General features: G+C 41.3%; 3 protein-coding genes across 10 annotated transcripts in view; all 3 read left to right on the top strand.

Annotated features, from left to right (window-relative positions):
- ubap2l (ubiquitin associated protein 2-like) overlaps positions 1–1,921 on the top strand; it is a 29,406-nt gene extending 27,485 nt beyond the window's left edge. For all 8 annotated transcript variants that reach the window (XM_036555178.1, XM_036555175.1, XM_036555177.1 and 5 more), the window contains one exon: positions 413–1,921. In XM_036555178.1, coding sequence (XP_036411071.1) covers positions 413–508 — 96 coding nt within the window. In that variant the 3' untranslated portion in view covers positions 509–1,921. The remainder of the gene's footprint in view (positions 1–412) is intronic.
- Positions 1,922–3,209: 1,288 nt separating this feature from the next.
- On the top strand, positions 3,210–6,741 carry hax1 (HCLS1 associated protein X-1). The gene is made up of 7 exons (XM_036555570.1): positions 3,210–3,341; positions 4,249–4,496; positions 5,144–5,337; positions 5,481–5,547; positions 5,824–5,945; positions 6,204–6,321; positions 6,607–6,741. Exons 1-7 carry the CDS (start codon positions 3,271–3,273, stop codon positions 6,681–6,683), a joined length of 897 nt encoding a protein of 298 aa, XP_036411463.1. The 5' UTR covers positions 3,210–3,270; the 3' UTR covers positions 6,684–6,741.
- Positions 6,742–9,368: 2,627 nt separating this feature from the next.
- aqp10b (aquaporin 10b) lies at positions 9,369–13,088 on the top strand. The gene is made up of 6 exons (XM_036516187.1): positions 9,369–9,458; positions 10,436–10,562; positions 10,951–11,088; positions 11,499–11,617; positions 12,181–12,401; positions 12,806–13,088. Exons 1-6 carry the CDS (start codon positions 9,372–9,374, stop codon positions 13,086–13,088), a joined length of 975 nt encoding a protein of 324 aa, XP_036372080.1. The 5' UTR covers positions 9,369–9,371.
- The last annotated feature ends 4,168 nt before the right edge of the window (positions 13,089–17,256 follow it).

Below are 17,256 nucleotides of genomic sequence, written 5' to 3'. Positions count from 1 at the left end.
TCGAGAGTTGAGACTTTGTAATGGAAGTATGACAGGTTGCAGGCTCTTGAACATTAATTAAGTGTGTGTGTGTGTGTGTGTGTGTGTGTGTGTGTAATGGGTATCTGAGTATGCGTGGTTCCAGGGAAAAGGACACAAAGGTTATTCAGTCGTTGCTTAGAAAACAAACAGATGGCACTCCTTACAGGTATTACCAGCTTTAATGACAGATTACAGGTGCTGGTTATTGCAGGTCAAAGCTCATGGTTGCGATTTTGTACAGTAATTTCCCCCATGCCACTTGAGACTATTTCAAGCAGGAGAAGACCCTGTTTCTTGGGGCCTGAGCCGATTGAGGCGAAGCACTCAGGAAAAGGTTGTAATTTAATAACCCAAATGAAAACATAATGTTGTTTCTTCCTTTCCTCTACAGAGTGGTACTGGACAGCGCAGCCAGAACTCCTCCATTCAACAGAAGACACAGGTCAACAAGTCGGCTTACAACAGCTACAACTGGGGGGCTAACTAGTGCCCCATGTCCCAAAGTCTGACGGAAGCCCCCCATCCAAGGTTCCATCTACCCCTTTTCCCCTACAGAACCACATTGTCTCCCAACTCTCTCTGTACAGCACACCTGCAGTACCTACCTTGACCACCGGTGTCGCTATAATGAGAGGGCAGGCACTATGGGGTGGGGAAGGGGCAGCTGGGATGGTGGGGAGGAGGGGCTGTCTTAAGAGGGAGAGTGCAGAAGGGTAAATGGTTTAACTAACTGACCAGAGTGAAAGCAAGCTGTTTTAAATGGGGTGAATAGTGAGTGCTCTGAGTTTGTATCGTGTTCCACCCGCTTTCTCTGTTCTATGTAACATAGATCTGTTTTCTAATTTTTTTTTTTTTTTTTTTTTAACTGATGGGGGGTGGAGAGAGCAGGAGAAAGAGGGGCAAGTGCTGGCGTTTTCTATTTCTTCCTCTCTTCCTTTGCTGCCCCTCTCTCTCTCTCTCTCTCTCTCTCTCTTTTCATTATCAGAAAGAAGTCCTCCACTCTCCTCTCCTCCCCACAAAGGCAAAAACCGAAAAGTTACTTTTCTTTTTTTTTCCGTTGCGTGTTACCAAATTTATTTTTAAAGGAAATTCTCTAAATCGGCAATGCAGTTCTTGTAGTTTAATTTTTTACCAAATATATATGCGAGCGCACTGGCGTGGGTACGTGCGGACTTTGTGTTTGTGTGTGTACACAAGGGGGTTGCCTGTGAGGGTGAACTGGCTGGTTTTTTTTGTTTGACAAACTGGGGTAGACCTGCCTGCTGAGGGGTACAAAGCTGGTTCTTGGGGTAATTAGAGGCATTGCTTCACCCTCCCTTCCCATCTTTTTCATTAGAAAAATGCACTTTTCTTTTTTGGTTTTCTTAAAACAATGCTGTATTCTCCGCAGGCGAGTTTCTTTGTTACATAATTAAATCCATTATCAGATGTGTTTTGGGATGTCTTAAATAACCCAACTCTCCTTCTGCGCGCTACTGCTCCTCCTCCTATTCTAATGAGACTGACTGGTCAATACCGGTAAGCTGTGTAAGGCACGGATCACTGCTCCCTTGACCGGAGCCATATTCCACAGGAGTGACACGTCTCCTCAGATTCCAGGGATCCCCAAACCGTGTTGAGTGGAATCAGCCAGTGCTTCCTCCAACCCCCATGTGTATAAGTGTTGTGTTCTTTTTCTAAACCTTCCCCTCCACCTTCCCCTCATTATATTATTAGGAAACTTAAAGCCGTGATTAATGATGGACAGAATTGTACAATGGTTTTGTTTGTCAGTGACTATTTTCTTTTTGTACTGTGCGTTCAAAAGAATTTAAATGGATGAACTTGTCTTGTATATATATATAAAAAAACACAAAAGTACTGTAGTCCTGGTTTGTTTGATGGCTTTTTTTTCTTGAATTCTCACCCACAAACTTGTTAGTTTTTGGTTTCCTATGTTTATTTTGTAAACTATATATATATAAATATTAAGGAAATAAACAGGAAAAAGACATTTCATCATTTGGATGTGAATGTCTTTTTTAAAAACATTTTTTTGGATATTGCGTTGCTTGGAATTACAGCAGGTTCAGTATATCCTCTTCAAAAGGGGCTGTCGTTGAAATTTGCTTTGCGTTGGTGAACACTCCAAGTCATTGAGAAAGGAGACGCATGCGTCTCCAGGGATCAAAACTATGACAAAGTGGTTCATCCTTAAGGAGTAGCATAGTTAAATAAATCCTCAGAACAAGACCTGTTCTTTCTCTTTTTACATCACTGGATCACCTGCATCGCCTGAGGCTTTTTGATTATCAGTCATTTTTTTAATACATTTGCCTCGTTGGAAAGGAAGGGTTCAGAGATGAGGTAAGGGTCCGTATTTAAAAGTGACAACTGGTGGCAATTTCACCAGTGGTGTTAAGCTAAATTAGACAGCAAGGCGGAAAGACTTTGTTACAGTTAATAAAATGCATTGCATCCTATTTATGAAATTACATACAGTAATGCCTTTAACTTGGCTCCTCTTGAACGTGAATTGAGTTTTTTTCAGCTGTCTTTGGTTGGGTCAAGGTGAGCATGTATTTGTATACGTATTTTAAGAAGGATGCCATCAGCTCATCAGTGTATAATTCTGTCTGAAGGAGGAACAAGGTGTGGTGGGTGTAAAATGGTAAGGAAGGAAGTTCTTCAGCAGAAAGGTTATGTCTTTAATCAATGTGTGAAGTGCAAAATAAGAGCACAGCTGCCACAGCATATTGTACAGCAAGATGAAGATGAAATGGCAGCAGTTTCCTCAAACACTACCTGGTTGCATATAGACAATGTTGAAAGGATTTGTAGTTTTCCATGCTAGAAATCTGTCATGCAAAAGAGGGAATTTCATTACCTAGGATGAGAATTCACTTGAATGTTTTTTTTTTCCCCTTAAATCCCTCTTTCACAGGACACCAAGTCCTTTTTGACAATAGAAGTATTCATGATTGCATGTGAAATGGAATCCAAAGTGTTACTTGTGTATTTCATAGGCTATATACACGTAATCAGGTTAAACCAAAGCACCCCGAGCACAGCGCAATAAATTGGGAATACTTGCTTTCGCTTTCTCTTGGTTATCCGTGTTTTACGGCCGAACGAAATTTCCGGATGTTGCATCATTGTCAGTACGTAAATTACGCTGGTAGGTGGTTCCGACAGTGAACTCCTTCCGTCCTTGAAGTAACTAGACGTTACCCTTTAGCTTGAAGTTAATGGAGTGAGAGAAACCGGTAAATGAGCGTATTTGATTTATTTCGCGGATTTTTCGGGGTGCCTGGAGGTCGCTATCGTGAGGATGACCGAAGGTAAGACATTGATCAAGTGCAATGGAAGGTTGGTAACTTAGCTGACAGTAATGTTAGCTGCCAGCTGTTTACTCGATAGCGTTAGATAACTAGCCTACCTGCTGGCTAACGTGCTGTCACATAGGAAATGTACTGACGGATAGCTGATTAAAACAACTATTGCATCGCAGATAGTTAACTAGCTGTCTAACATTGTGTCTGTTTGTTTTCGTTATTTTAACCCAGGGTTAATTATTTGATAATCACCCTAGTATTGGGTAGCTGACAGCAAGGCACTTAAGTGTATGTTCAGTTTAGCTGATGTTAGCTAGTTAACATATATGATGATTTTATGATTAATAGCTAGCTACGTTCGTATGCATATTGAACAGTGAACTAGTAAAACTGACATGAGGACCAGATAGTCTCTGACAAATAAATAAAAAATCGCTTCAAGAGGTAGTGTAATACTTAGCGAACGTTAGGTAACTAACCTTAGCGATCTGCGCCACCAGTAGGGGGAGATGTGGTTATGTGATTATATGTGATCCACTTGACTTTGTTTTTTTCTTGCGTGGAAGATAACACGTTTGAAATGATTGCCTTTGGCCCAATTAATAAATACTTTGATTTAAGGGTTGCTTCTCCCAACTGTTATGTAGTGTAATGTTGCCAGCTAGCTGACACGTACAACGGGCTGCCAGGCTAGTTATTCGTTTCGGTCAATTTTTTTAATCAAATTTTGTAGTTGTGATATATAACGTTAGTTATTAATTATAAGCATTTATAAAATCATAAACATTTAGCTGATTTTGCTGCGGGGTAAGTGCAGTTGAAAGACGCTTTTTCTACATTTACTAGCAGTCAGAAGTTCTTCCTGTGGAAGCTGACTGCACGCTGACTGACCGGTGTGCCTTTCTCTGAAAAGGGACCCCTTCTTTGATGCCATGACCCGTGATGACGATGATGATGACGATGATGAAGATTTCGGCTACAGTGGTTACGAGGGAGGTCACCACGACCCATTCGACAAGGCCCTGAGGTTCGGGTTCAGTTTTGGTCCCAATGGAATGCGGATCCAGGAGCCCCAGCTCTTTGGACAGGTCTTAAGGGAAATGGAGGAGCTGTTCGCTGGACTGGGCAGCTGGGACCGGATGCCAGGGATCGGCCAATTTGGTAGGAGGGCTTTCTTTTCAGGTGTACTGAGTGCTTTTTCTGCCTCTAATCTGTTTCTCTGTACCTGCTAAGTCTTATTCTGTTCCGTCCGTTAAGTCTGTTCTTTTCTATTATATTTAGTCAGTCATAAGATTGAGACGCATGATAATGTATTAACTGCTGGGATGTCAGAGTTTTTCAAATTATAAAATTGTGTCTGGAAACTTTGCAACAGATTTTCGACTTTGACCTTTCCCATTCACTTGACATTTTGTGAGAAATCGGGCCTATTTCAGCAGCTGTTCTGTCATTCAGGAGATGGGACCGTTCCTATAGCTGATCTTGTTTGCAAAGGCTGTCAGCTGATTGGCCGCTGTTCGAACTCTGGGGTGGCCATGGTTGCAAGACATGTCATATGACATCACTTTTTTGTCTGGGGGAAAGGTGTGACCGGGAAGATATTTTTGGAGGTCATTGAGAAAAAAAAAAAAAAAAAAAAGATTATTGTGTCACTGGAGAAGCTGTCATAGGACACAACCTAAGAGATGGTGCAACCTTCATGGTGTCAGTGGGATCCTCTGCTTCATGTTAAATCATTGCTTAAGTTGTGTCATTTAAACCCGTCTATAGAGGCCCCTCCCTTTCTGTCTGTTCCTCCTTTGCTGTAGGCATCCCCAGTATCGAGGCCCCTCCTTCACAAGATAACGCTGAGCCAGGCGTGGGGGGCGCAGGTGGCAGGTCCCTCAGAGACTTCATGCTGAAGTCTCCGGACAGCTCCCCGCCTGTTGCGCCGGGAGCTCCAGGTGACAGCAGGACCGCCCCCTTCAGATCACCGTTCGACCACTGGAGCCCCTTCTCTAAGGTACAGGGATATCCACACGTCCTTGGCTGGAAATATGGCTGAAAGATGAGTTGCAGTATTTCTATATGGTGAAGGGTTGTCCTTATTTCGTCTCCACCTCTCACCTCATACTGCTTCTTTTACTTGCTTTCTCTGTTCACTAGTTCAATGACATATGGAGAGGAGGATTAAAGAGGAGAGAGGAAGAAGACACTGTGTGGGAGGACAGAGGTAGGAGGCAGTTTCAAAATATTTACATTTACACAGCAAACTTGCCTGACACATTTTTCCATGAGATACTTAGTTGTATTGCTGTAGTAATTCATGATATGACTTGCAGTGTAGAATTTAAGGACATTCATGTGTCCTCCAACATGGAGTGTGTTTCACTCTGCTCTGTTTAAATGAGATTCGTGCCCCCTCAGTCTCTGCGTCCGTCTGTTCCTGTTCTTGCTGTCATTTCCTTTCTGGATTAATATTGTGTTGAATGCTTTGTCACCCCGCCAGACTTAGACTCACGGGTCTCCTCAGAAGGTCTGGACCAGATTCTGACGCCTGCACCCACCCAGCCAAAGACGAGATCTTTCTTCCAGTCGGTCACAGTCACCAAAGTGGTGGCACCGGATGGGGTAGGTCATGGCAGAATGTCATCAGTATCTTTGATGCTTGATCTCCTTGTGTCATTTTCATTGTTTTGAAGATAACTGATGACATGTCTCTTTGTCAGTCACGTGGTTTGAATGGAACTGACTTGTGCTAATTCCACAGCAGTGTGTTGTTTCTCTGCCTGCTGGGCACTGTGGCACTAGTCACTGTGGCATGAGTTTAAAGTGTCACTGTAACAGTTAGATGCATTTCTAACCTGTGCACCTTTGTGTGTCTCTTAGACAGTGGAGGAGAGGCGGACAGTGAGGGACAGCCAGGGCAACGAGGAGACGACAGTGACACGTACAGGCCCTGGGGACAGCAGAGGACCACAGGACCTGCTTGGGCCTATTCCACCCAGTCAGTAGTGGTCCTCTCAGCCACTTCCGTAGTGTTTGGGTGTCTACTCACCCACACACGGTTGCACACTACAACCCTTATGCTTTTGATCGGAGACGGTTTATTCCCCTTTTGCTTTGAGTACATGTCTTTTCAATGCACTTTCAATTTCTTCAGCTTGTGTCTTTTTGTGAGAGCTCTTTTTGTTGAAATTCATTGAAAATAAGAGAGGAATTTCTTGCAGTGTCAGCCATGTCGCCTTCATAATCATAACTAGCTTCTCTTATTCTTGCTTCTCTTTTCCAGGTCTCGCCTCCCCCTCTACAGACCAGCGGGATGAAGGCTGCATCTTTGCCAAGTTTTTTGGGGGGTTCAGGGGCTGAGAACAGGCAAGGAAGGAGGAGGACTGTGTTCAGTCCTGAGCCCTGCTTTAAACTATTCCCCCGCTGTTTCTCTTTCATAACATTGCCCAGGCTCCCTTTAGAGGAGCTGGAGTCGACTGAAGTGATTAAGCCTGTTGAAAAATAGTGCAGCACCTCTTTTGAAACTGGTACATTTAACATTTCACACAGAATTTTGACTTCCTATACTCTACTCACTGTGTATGACAGTCGACTTGCTCATGCGCAGTCAGTGTCATGGAAACGCAATCAGTGACGGCTGAAATCTGGAGTGGAGTCCATTATGAAAATGTACTACATTTATTTTCAGTTGTGCTTGTAGTGGTTGAATGATTAGGAATATATTGGAAGAATAGAGTCTCTCAGTTTATTCCCTCTGTTTAGTCATGCTAAACTGTAGATTTTGCAGTCTGAAAAGAGTGAGTGTTCAGTACCATCATCTCTTAGCCCCAGCGTCAGGGTATCACAATAAAACATCATTATACAATTTATTCTTAATCCCCTCTTCCTGTCTGGTCATTGATGCTTGCAGAATTGCTGTGTATGATAGGCTTGCTTAGCTGATGGAATGAAGGTTCTTGGTTTTTCAGTGAACCTTTAAGAAGAATCAAAATCAAGACAGCAGAAAGAGGAAGAAACAGCCATACTTTACAGAATATGCCTGTAAGTCTCAAAACAGGCAATTCTTGTAAAGTCTCACTGAAGCAATTATATATTTCTACATTTTATTTTTGTAATGTTTTGAGTGTAATTATGTGAATAAAAATTGGCATATACATATGCAGTGGTATGCATTTTCATTTTAGATACACAAATTGCTTTTTTTTTTTTTTACTGTTTTTTTACATTTTCCATATCTCTGTTCCCTTGTGATTACTTGCTCTCACCCTGTTTGAATGTTTTTCAGTTTTCTCTATAGAAATGTTATTTCATCTTTTTTCCCAACCATGGTATTTGTGAAATGAAGAAATGTTGTAGATACTGAACAACTAGTGTTCATGGTATGATTCACTTGATATAATCATTGACTAGACCATAGCATGGTGTTTATTACCACAAATGGGACATGCCCTGACCATGCTCTGCTCTTGTATTGTAAATGTGCATACGTACATTACAGCTTTCATTTTGTCACTTTGCAGACTTTTCTGCAGAGTTGGATGCAAAGCAAGGGTGCGAAAGTGCATCTAATAAAGTCATGTGAACAACAGTATGTGCAGAACGCTGCAGACCACATCTAAACACGTGTCAGTCCGTCACACAACACTGTGAGAGCTCGTGACATCTTCACTATGGAAGTGCTGTAGGGCATTTCAACAAGCACAGTAATACTGTAGATAGCCTACAGCATTACAGAGAATGCACAAGAAAATGACAGATTTGAGTTGTGATCAGAAAATAGTTTACATATATGTATTGTATTTATTGCAGTTGGCCTTTTTGAACTTGTAGTGACAGATAAAACATGTTAATGCAGCAATGTGTTGAAAAGACATACCGCTCTTAACGACTGTTACCTTCCCAGTTTGTTTAAAACATTGAAGGTCCAGGGATAAGAAAGAGTTTAGTTGGTGCCGTAAACCTGTAATGAAGATGTCTGACAAAGTTTGGCAAGCTGTCCATTGGGGTATATGTGAGAGTAATTTTCAGCACGTGAGGCTTTTCAAGTATTAATGGGAGAGGCAAGCAAACTCAATGGCCCCTATCAGAAGCAAATCAAAGTTGTCACCAATAGAAACACCAGTCATAAATTGATAGACTTCCATGCAACTGGAGTTTGATACCACAGCAATTAAATTGGAGTTTTCTTTTGCTCTCAAGCCAGCTAGTACAAGTTTGTGGTTTGTGGTTATGGGCAGAGTTTGTGTTCAGGTCTGTCATGAATACTTTGCCATCTGATCTAGCTCATAAAGATATTATGGCACCTTGTTGCCAGCGTCAATTTGTCCTTTGATATTTGAATTTCTGTCACCCTCATACGAACAGGGTGATTCATGCCATTCATTACCTGCAGAGTAAAGGGGAAATTCAATATGGAACACTGTCATGATTAGATTATGAAATTACTGCACACTTGTTTAATAATCAATTCTTTCATCTCATAATTAATTCCTTTAATTTGCCTGTCTCAATCCTCAGTCATGCCCTGTCTGAAAATTGGCAATAGACATTTTGAGATTCCTTTGAGAAATACTAATATGGTAGCTGCTGTATCTAGACTATCTCCAACATTTAGACAATATCTCATAGACTGAATCTCTGATCTATCTAGACTTTTGTTTGGTTTTGGCAACTATTTAAACCGGCATTTCACCTCTTTTTCCTCAGCCCTTTTTTACAGTGACTTGGAAAAAAATGTGATTTCATTTCTTCCAAGTATTTAGAATGCCATAAGTTTTAAGATGGAGTTTCTGCTCTGCAGCTAGCAGTTGGCACATGAACTGAAATGAACATGCCCCCCTTTCCCTGTCATATAAATTCTGACGCAGAGCACTGGAGTATTAAAGTCCCATCCAGCTCAGACTCCACTACACCTGTTAACATGCAGCCCGAGAGTTCACGCTTGGATTAGCACCGGCGTGGCCGCAGTTGTAGTTTTGTTTTTTCGCATTCTAATCTGTAACCCTGTGCTCCAGTGTCAGTGGGTCTCGCCTCAGTGCCCTCAGTGAGATGGAGTCATTGCTGAGGAGATGCCGCATCAGGAGCAGTTTGGTGAGAGAGTGTTTAGCTGAGTGCCTGGGTGTCTATGTCCTGATTGTGAGTATCCTCTGGCATTCATGTGGTTTGGTTTGCTATCAGTTTCTCTGCACATCTGCATCTCTCTGAGCTGCTGTCAATGAGAGAGCATGGGAATCTGTGGTTGTTAATTGGTGGTTCTCTATGCGTTTCCACATTAGCGTCAGTTCCAAAAGTGGGATATGCCCATGCTGGGGGTAAAGAAGCTTTTTTGTTATCTTGTCTTATCTTATCTGTCAATGTCAATTACCACTGTCAAAGTACAGGATATCCAGAATGCAAGTCTCATGCATTCTTGTCAAGGCTAATGTTGCACTAGAAAAGAAGGTAATTATACTGCTTTTGAAAGCATGTACTGGCTGGCAGAATGATTGAAACGTTTCTATTATCTTTGGATATGAGTATCACTATGTGGCTATGGGTAACATCTTTGTGCAGACATTCTCCAAGTGTCCAAGAAAGGTGAGAGAACAACAAACTTGCTGCTCCTCTTCTTCCATCTCTTCTCTTTCCCCCATTCCTTCCTGAACCATAGGAAAATAGAGATTCCATCCCACACTTGAGTACCATTCTTCCGTCCCTGACTGCCTCTGAAATTCTCTGCAATCTCTGACAATGAATCCATTCAGGACTGCAGAACATTGCCAGACTGACTAAATATAGCAGGCAGGAGACTTTGACCTGAAATCGAATGGGAGGATGAGACTGGAAGTCCCGAGTCAGCGTATTAATGTGGTTAACACATAAACACATAAACACACACACACATGCAAATACACAGGCAAACAGACACACACACATGCAGATTTGCTTAGGAAGTTAAGTTTTTACTTAGGAAGACCTCCATGTCACCAGGGATTGGAGCTGCAGCTGTGTGGCTGCATCTGCCCTTGTATTCCAGCCAGCAGACAATGGGATGTATCCAATGGGGATCACAATGAATCAACTCACTGCTGAGAGAGCTGTGTCATGGTGTCCTGTACTTTGTGTCTGGACAGCTGTTTGGCTGTGGGGCCGTTGCCCAGGTGACAACGTCTGAGAACAGCAAGGGACACTACATATCCATCAACCTGGGCTTTGCGTTGGGCACTACCTTTGGTATCTATGTCTCCAGAGGCGTGTCAGGTGGGCATCAGTATATGTGCACTTGTTCTTCTACATCTGTATACTGTATGTGTACATGTATATAAATGCATGTGCTTGCATATGTGTGTGCATCTGTATGTGTATATGCGTGCGTGCACTTGCATGTGTATGGGTGTGTCTGCTTTAGTGGGTGAAAGGGTAGGGCTGTGCAATTAAGAAGTGGTAAATAATGATTATCAGCCTTCAGGTGTTTCTGCATTTCTCATTTACAAAATGTTAACGCTTTGTAAAAACTATTGTGTTAAATGACATGCAAGTAAACCTTGTCTTTAATTTGTATTCTACAGAGGAACGGGGCATTTGCAATGCTTCTCTTCTGTATGTTGTGCGGTGGCTGTGTGCATGTTATAGCACTGTGTCTTCACAGGGGCCCATCTGAACCCGGCAGTGACCCTCAGCCTTTGTGTCCTCGGCAGACACCCCTGGAGAAACCTGCCCTTCTACGTCTTCTTCCAGGTGCTGGGGGCCTTCCTCGCTGCGGCAACCATTGCCCTGCAGTACTACGGTGAGAGAGCAGGGACAATCGGCACCACCATACTGCAGTGGTGCAGAATGTGACAACAGTGAGGATGATGGTGGTGTTAACAGTGGTGATGAATGGTGCATGTAATGTTCATGAATTTGGGTTGCCGGACTAGAAAGTATTTCTTTGCAAAGAGTTAGTAATGCATGAAACGGACTGCCATGATTTGCAGTAGAGTCTCTTGGATTGTTTAAGGCCAAAGTGGACTATTGCTATTGTTTTAGATACAGCGGGGAAAATAAGTATTGAACGCATCAACATTTTTCTCAGTAAATACTGTATTAGCAAATCAACAGGGTGAATGGGCTGAATTTGAGTTATTACCCTCATGTTCTCAAGATCTTATACGTATTTGTGTGTATGTGTGAATGTGCCTATGTGTGTGAGTGTAGACGCCATAATGCACTATAGCAACGGGCAGTTGACCGTGACTGGACTGACCGCCACCGCTGGGATCTTTGCTACTTACCCTGCAGATTACCTGAGCCTGTGGAGTGGCTTTGTGGACCAGGTAGGGAAACAACCTGCCACTGCTGGAGCTGCATTATCTACTGAAAGTCATCTAAGGGTGTTCTGAGAGTTTATAAAACCTAGTGTTTGGTTAGATGTTCCTATACATGTATATTTGCTCTCTACAAGCAGTGTGCTTAGTGTTTTCTTGGTAGAGCATGACAAAGTAAATACTTCCCTTGGGTTTCATTAGCAGTAATGTATTTTATTCAAACACCACCAAGTGAAACAGCTGCAGGTTGTCCTGTTAGTTAAATTGTTTGTGTCAATGTGTGGATGTCATGCACTCTATGGTATCTTGGCAACATACAAAAAAATTAGGTTACCTCTAGTTGCTCTTAATTGCATTCCTGCACACTACATATGTAAGGGAGGGGCTTTTTCACATGCTTTCTCCTCATGCTTGTTTGTTGCCTTGGTATTACTCAGGAAAATCTGCCTTTTGGGGTGGAAATTTTTTTGTGAATGCTCAGACTATAAAACACAGCACAATATGAATTGTTACTCTGAGTGCTACTCCTGCAGTACCTTGAGGTGTATTAACACTGACCACATGCTGCCCAGGTGATTGGCACAGGAGCATTGCTGGTGTGTATCTTGGCCCTGGGTGACCACAGAAACACCCCTGTCCCACCTGGATTGGCACCGGTTCTAGTAGGCTTGGTGGTCTTGGTGATCGGGATCTCCATGGGCTCCAACTGTGGATACGCCCTGAACCCAGCCCGAGACCTGGGACCACGGATCTACACCTACATCTCAGGCTGGGGTGACGAGGTCTTCAGGTGGTTTGCTCCCAGTCACTGTTACTGATACAGACACAGACACAAATACAGCTAGATACAGATACAGATACAAGGACACTCATACTAATACAGATACCGACACTGATACAGATATAGATACTGAAACCGATACTGATACAGATGTGGATACTGCTGCCCATACACTGGCTGATATTGCCACATACACAATCATCACATTCACATCATCAATACTGATGCTGCTGCTCAACTGTGTTGTCTACTGATACTGTAGCATTCACATAAACAGTTGTCACAAAAGAATTGATGATTTAACCTTATAATGTTAGTAAAAACACTGTAAACTGCATCATAACTCTCTGTCTTCCTTATTCCCTCTGTCTTTCCCCTGTCTCCTCACCGACCCCCCCTCTGTCCTTCTGTCTCAGGGCTGGGGGAGGTTGGTGGTGGGTGCCGCTGGTTGCTCCCTGTGTGGGGGCCCTTGTAGGGACGATGGTCTATGAGCTTCTCATTGAGGTACACCACCCAGAGACAGAGCTTCACCCGGAAGATGACCCTGAGCGTCAAACCATCGACAACAAGCAGGCCCTGGAGCTGGAGGGGGTGGAACTGGACCTGAATGGCCTCAAGAGCTGCCCCAAAGAGGGGCAAGAAGACAGGAAGAATGTGAGGGGGACTATGGAGGAGGAGGGCTGTCCAGACAAGTTTTGAAATGTAAATGACAGGATTATCACAGAGATTTTGGTATTCAGAGCAGGAAACTGTGGTATGGTAAGGTTGACCATATGGTCATGCTTTCAGTGTGCATAATCACCACAACTTCAGTTTAATGTCCAGTGGAGACATAAAAATGTTCCAGAAATGGATTCTATTATTTGTTACTTTTCCTAAAAAACAGAAACATTTTATTTTTAAACAAATGAAATGCACCTTTCAATACAGATAGTGAAATATTAAATGCTGAGCAATGAGTGGCCAGTAAAGGCTAAATGAGATTTGACAGAATTTATTTTTAAGAATTACACAGAAGTGGAAGACTAATATGAAAGGAAGTGAGAATATTTTTGTAAGTACACACACTGTACTTTTATGTTTGGGATTTGGCAGCACATGCAGTAATATTCATAGATTTTTGAAGCACGTTTTGTCCACATTGTAAACAAAGTCTGAGATGAAATTAACTGATTATTATTCACCTATTTACAGTACAGTGGTTGTTATTGTTTCTACATATGTTCTTAAATGTGTTATATTGCAATATATTTCCTACATATTTTCTAAAAAAAAAAAACAATAGTCATCTTTATTATTATCTTATATAATAATAATAATTGTAGTTACTAGGATACTATCTACATTGTTTTGTTTCACAGCCAGAAAAAAAACTTCTTCTTTTCTTACTTACAATTACCATCATGCCAATAAAGCATTACGAAGTGTAAAGGGAGCACCAAGGCTGCCATTGGCCGTGGAAATCGAAAGGGTGGTGGTTGAGCCAGCAGGGGGAGCAGTGGGACATATAAGACATGCAACGATTATAATGAATGCTGCCGCAAGAGGGTGCACTCGCTCTCACCAAAGTCTGTTGTTTCACACCAGACCACACCATTTGTATAGTACATCTACACAGATACTGTGCTATTAATCGCGTGTGTAGTTTTCTGATTTTATTATGATAACTATTGAGCAGCATTGTCTCAAAAATGCAGCCAATCACACACAGCATCCTGTGAATCCCTATGGCTTTAGTCAGGCAGCATGCCAATCTACAGTACCTGCTTGGCCTAGTATGCCCTCATGAAGCCAGAAGTTTCCCTTTTACTAATTAACATCATTATATTAGCAGGTGTGATAAAAGGATTGAAGCACAGAGGAATTGGCAGGACTGGGCATGTTGTTTGTCTCTTAATCTATTGGGATTATGGTCTCACTGAATGTATTAGGTCTATATTAGCCATGGTGATCTCTGTGTGTGCGTATCTGTGTGTGTTCATGTGTACATATGTGTAAGCATTTTTTGCTACAATACAGAAGCAACATTACTAAATCAGGCATTAACGACACAGTTATTTATATGTGACTTGGTTATAGTTACTCGCTTCCTTCCTAACCCGTTTTCTTCTTCTCCAATGTTAGTTACAGTGATTTACAGAAGGTTTTTATTGGAATATTTGTGGTGAACGCCTTACAGGTAACTGATGTTAGATAAGTATGTTGCTGATTTTATGGACTCCTTTATGGACTTCTTTATGGACCTTGGTGCTGTTTCTCCTCACTGCGTGCTGTCTGTGCTCAAAGATTTGAGCAGTTGTGTCTTGCAAAGCTATATTCAGCCTGTCTTTTGCTGACTGTATCATCAGCCTCACAAGATGCTGCCTCTTTTTCAGTTCCTGAAACTCATAAAACATCACCATGGAGAGGGCCAAGGGCTCTGTCTTATTCCTGCCAATGGGCGGTTGCAACTATACTGTCATAAGAGAGCAATCACACTGCTTATGTTTAGTTTTTGATTGTGCTATTGATCCTTCCCAGTAATATGCCTGATGTTTCATAATAAACTTATTTTAGTCAGGGATATAAATGAATCAAATCATACATATGAAAGGATTTTTTTTGTGCCATTTTGACATTCAGGAGAAAATGTATTTCCATTGTTTGCCTCTGAGGTTGTGAAAACCTCAGAAGCAAAAACATAATTTTTACACTTGTAAAAACATAATTTTAGTTAGATTGACATGATTCATTAAGATGCAAGATTTTGGTAAATATTTGCTTGAACTTATAATGGAGTCACAGTTTCATCATAAAATGGTGAGGTAATTTAAGGATTGGTTTTGGTAATATCCTTGCTCCCAGGGGGTGATATCACAGTGTGCCTCTGTGACAGTGACATAGAAAACCTATCAATATTATCAAAGTATGAGTGTTAGTATTATCAAATGCCAGTGTGAGTGAATTATTTTTTATTACAAGAATCTATGTAGAGAATTTAATGTACCCCATAGGTGTGCAGTTTTATGTGTGTGTGTGTGTGTGTGTGTGTGTGAGTGCGTATGCATATGCGTATGCGTATGCGTGTGCTCTTGCACACCTGGGCACAGGTAACCTCCAAAACAGCAGGTGGAAGAAAAAGAGAGAGACAAAAGGAGAGAAGAGGAGACAGAGACACGCATTCCTCATTCTTACAAAAAAGCAGCCAAATCTCTGTCCATCATCATCCCATTCAGCCAAACTATAGACTTAAGTTCCCATCAGAACAGACAGGACGGTAAGTGAAGCTACAGAAAACCAATGTTAAGCTTACTGTATGTTTTATTAGTTTAGTGTGACACCATTGATTCTACAGGAGGAATTTTATTGTTGAATGTGTATAGTTTTTACATATTTGTTAACAAAATGTAAAAATACAATTTTTATTGGACTTCAGCCAGATTCATTTGTGTAAGTAGATACAAAATTTGCTATACATAGATATAAAATAATCAAGTTCACCGGACACATGCTGGGATAATTGAGAACAGAATTTATAGACTTATGACATTCACTCCATTTAAATGATTTCCTAAAACACAAAAATAAAAAAATGCTAAATAAATAAATAAATGTAAATGTAAATATGTGATCTTAAGATACTGACTAATTAAGATAAAGGCAAGTGAGTGAATTATACCACAGCAAAATATAATTGTATTTTATATTTATGGTGTGATTGAGATTGTGATCATGGCTGTAATGATGCTGCTGCTGCTGATGATGACTATCATAAACAATGATAAATTATTTGTATTATTTTATTTGTTGAAACTATGGCCAGGGCTATGTACAGAGAAATTGAAGATGCAGATGCATGATACTAGTGGTTAATTAGCAAGTACAGATACAATCAAAAAACTGCAAGAAACTACCTAAATGTCCAAAACCCTTAAAGGTTTATACTGTTATTGTATTGTTCCTGCGCTGGGTGAAATGGTGTGTACGTGTGTGGCAGTGCCACTGTTCTCTGCCTGTTTAGCCCTTTCTTGGCCCCAGTGGGATTATTCCCACTTGGGTATAATCCAGGCAGCAATTCCCACAGAAGTGTATGCAACAAGCCACGGTGTGCGTTATCTTTGGAACGTACATAACAATGGCTGCCATGACAACAGTGGAGCATGAGTCAGGTTTTTTTCCACATGTAGAAATTTAGGACAGAAGTTGAAATCCTGACATAAAACAAAATTCAAACTTCAAATAAGAAAGCTAAAGCAGCACATTACTACATCCTGTATTATGCTTCTGAAGATTTTTATTCAGAAATTAATTTTTTTCTGTCTCAAACAAATTGTTAGATGTATAGTGTTAGTAAACCAGTTATTTGGCATATCAAAAAAAATATATGTTTTGCAGCCTTTGTTGGAAAGAGGTGCCTGTCTTAGATGAATTAGTTTCCAACCCTTTCTATTGTAAATTTGCTTTTGCATTTTTACAGGGTATGATGGCCTACATCCTTACACCATAGTCTCTAAACTACTCTATACATCAGCAACATCAGAGATAAATGGAATATCCTCTTTATTACAGGTTATTAAAGATAATATAACTCTTTGTGAACTGGTGGCCTTCGATGCATGGTTCTCTAGAAGGCTGGGCTTCATTTAAGTAAAGTTGAAGCAAAATTATAATTATTGAATTTGGACTATTAGGCATGTGCAGGTAGTATTTTTATAAAGCACCTTAGTAGTGATCATTCCAGGACATGATTGCACTTCTCTTTTTAAAACTCATTCCCACCCACTATCTCTTTTGAATAGGTCCTGCACTGAAAACACAGGGAGAGAGGGATCCAACCATGTGTGTATGGGGGGTGACTGCACTCACCTTCCTCCTCACAGCCCATAGG

Source organism: Megalops cyprinoides, chromosome 21 (genome assembly GCF_013368585.1).
Source record: "Megalops cyprinoides isolate fMegCyp1 chromosome 21, fMegCyp1.pri, whole genome shotgun sequence".
Lineage (NCBI taxonomy): Eukaryota > Metazoa > Chordata > Actinopteri > Elopiformes > Megalopidae > Megalops > Megalops cyprinoides.
Note: the sequence above shows the minus strand (reverse complement) of the source record. Positions and strands in the feature narration are given on the sequence as shown.

Bases quoted from the DNA above. Each gene is read 5' to 3' on its own strand.
- hax1 (XM_036555570.1), top strand. From the start codon at position 3,271: ATGAGCGTATTTGATTTATTTCGCGGATTTTTCGGGGTGCCTGGAGGT. The intron at 3,342-4,248 runs GTAAGACATTGA...TTCTCTGAAAAG, and splicing joins TATCGTGAGGATGACCGAAG to GGACCCCTTCTTTGATGCCA. The intron at 4,497-5,143 runs GTAGGAGGGCTT...CCTTTGCTGTAG, and splicing joins GCCAGGGATCGGCCAATTTG to GCATCCCCAGTATCGAGGCC.
- aqp10b (XM_036516187.1), top strand. From the start codon at position 9,372: ATGGAGTCATTGCTGAGGAGATGCCGCATCAGGAGCAGTTTGGTGAGA. The intron at 11,089-11,498 runs GTGAGAGAGCAG...GTGTGAGTGTAG, and splicing joins CATTGCCCTGCAGTACTACG to ACGCCATAATGCACTATAGC. The intron at 11,618-12,180 runs GTAGGGAAACAA...CATGCTGCCCAG, and splicing joins GGAGTGGCTTTGTGGACCAG to GTGATTGGCACAGGAGCATT.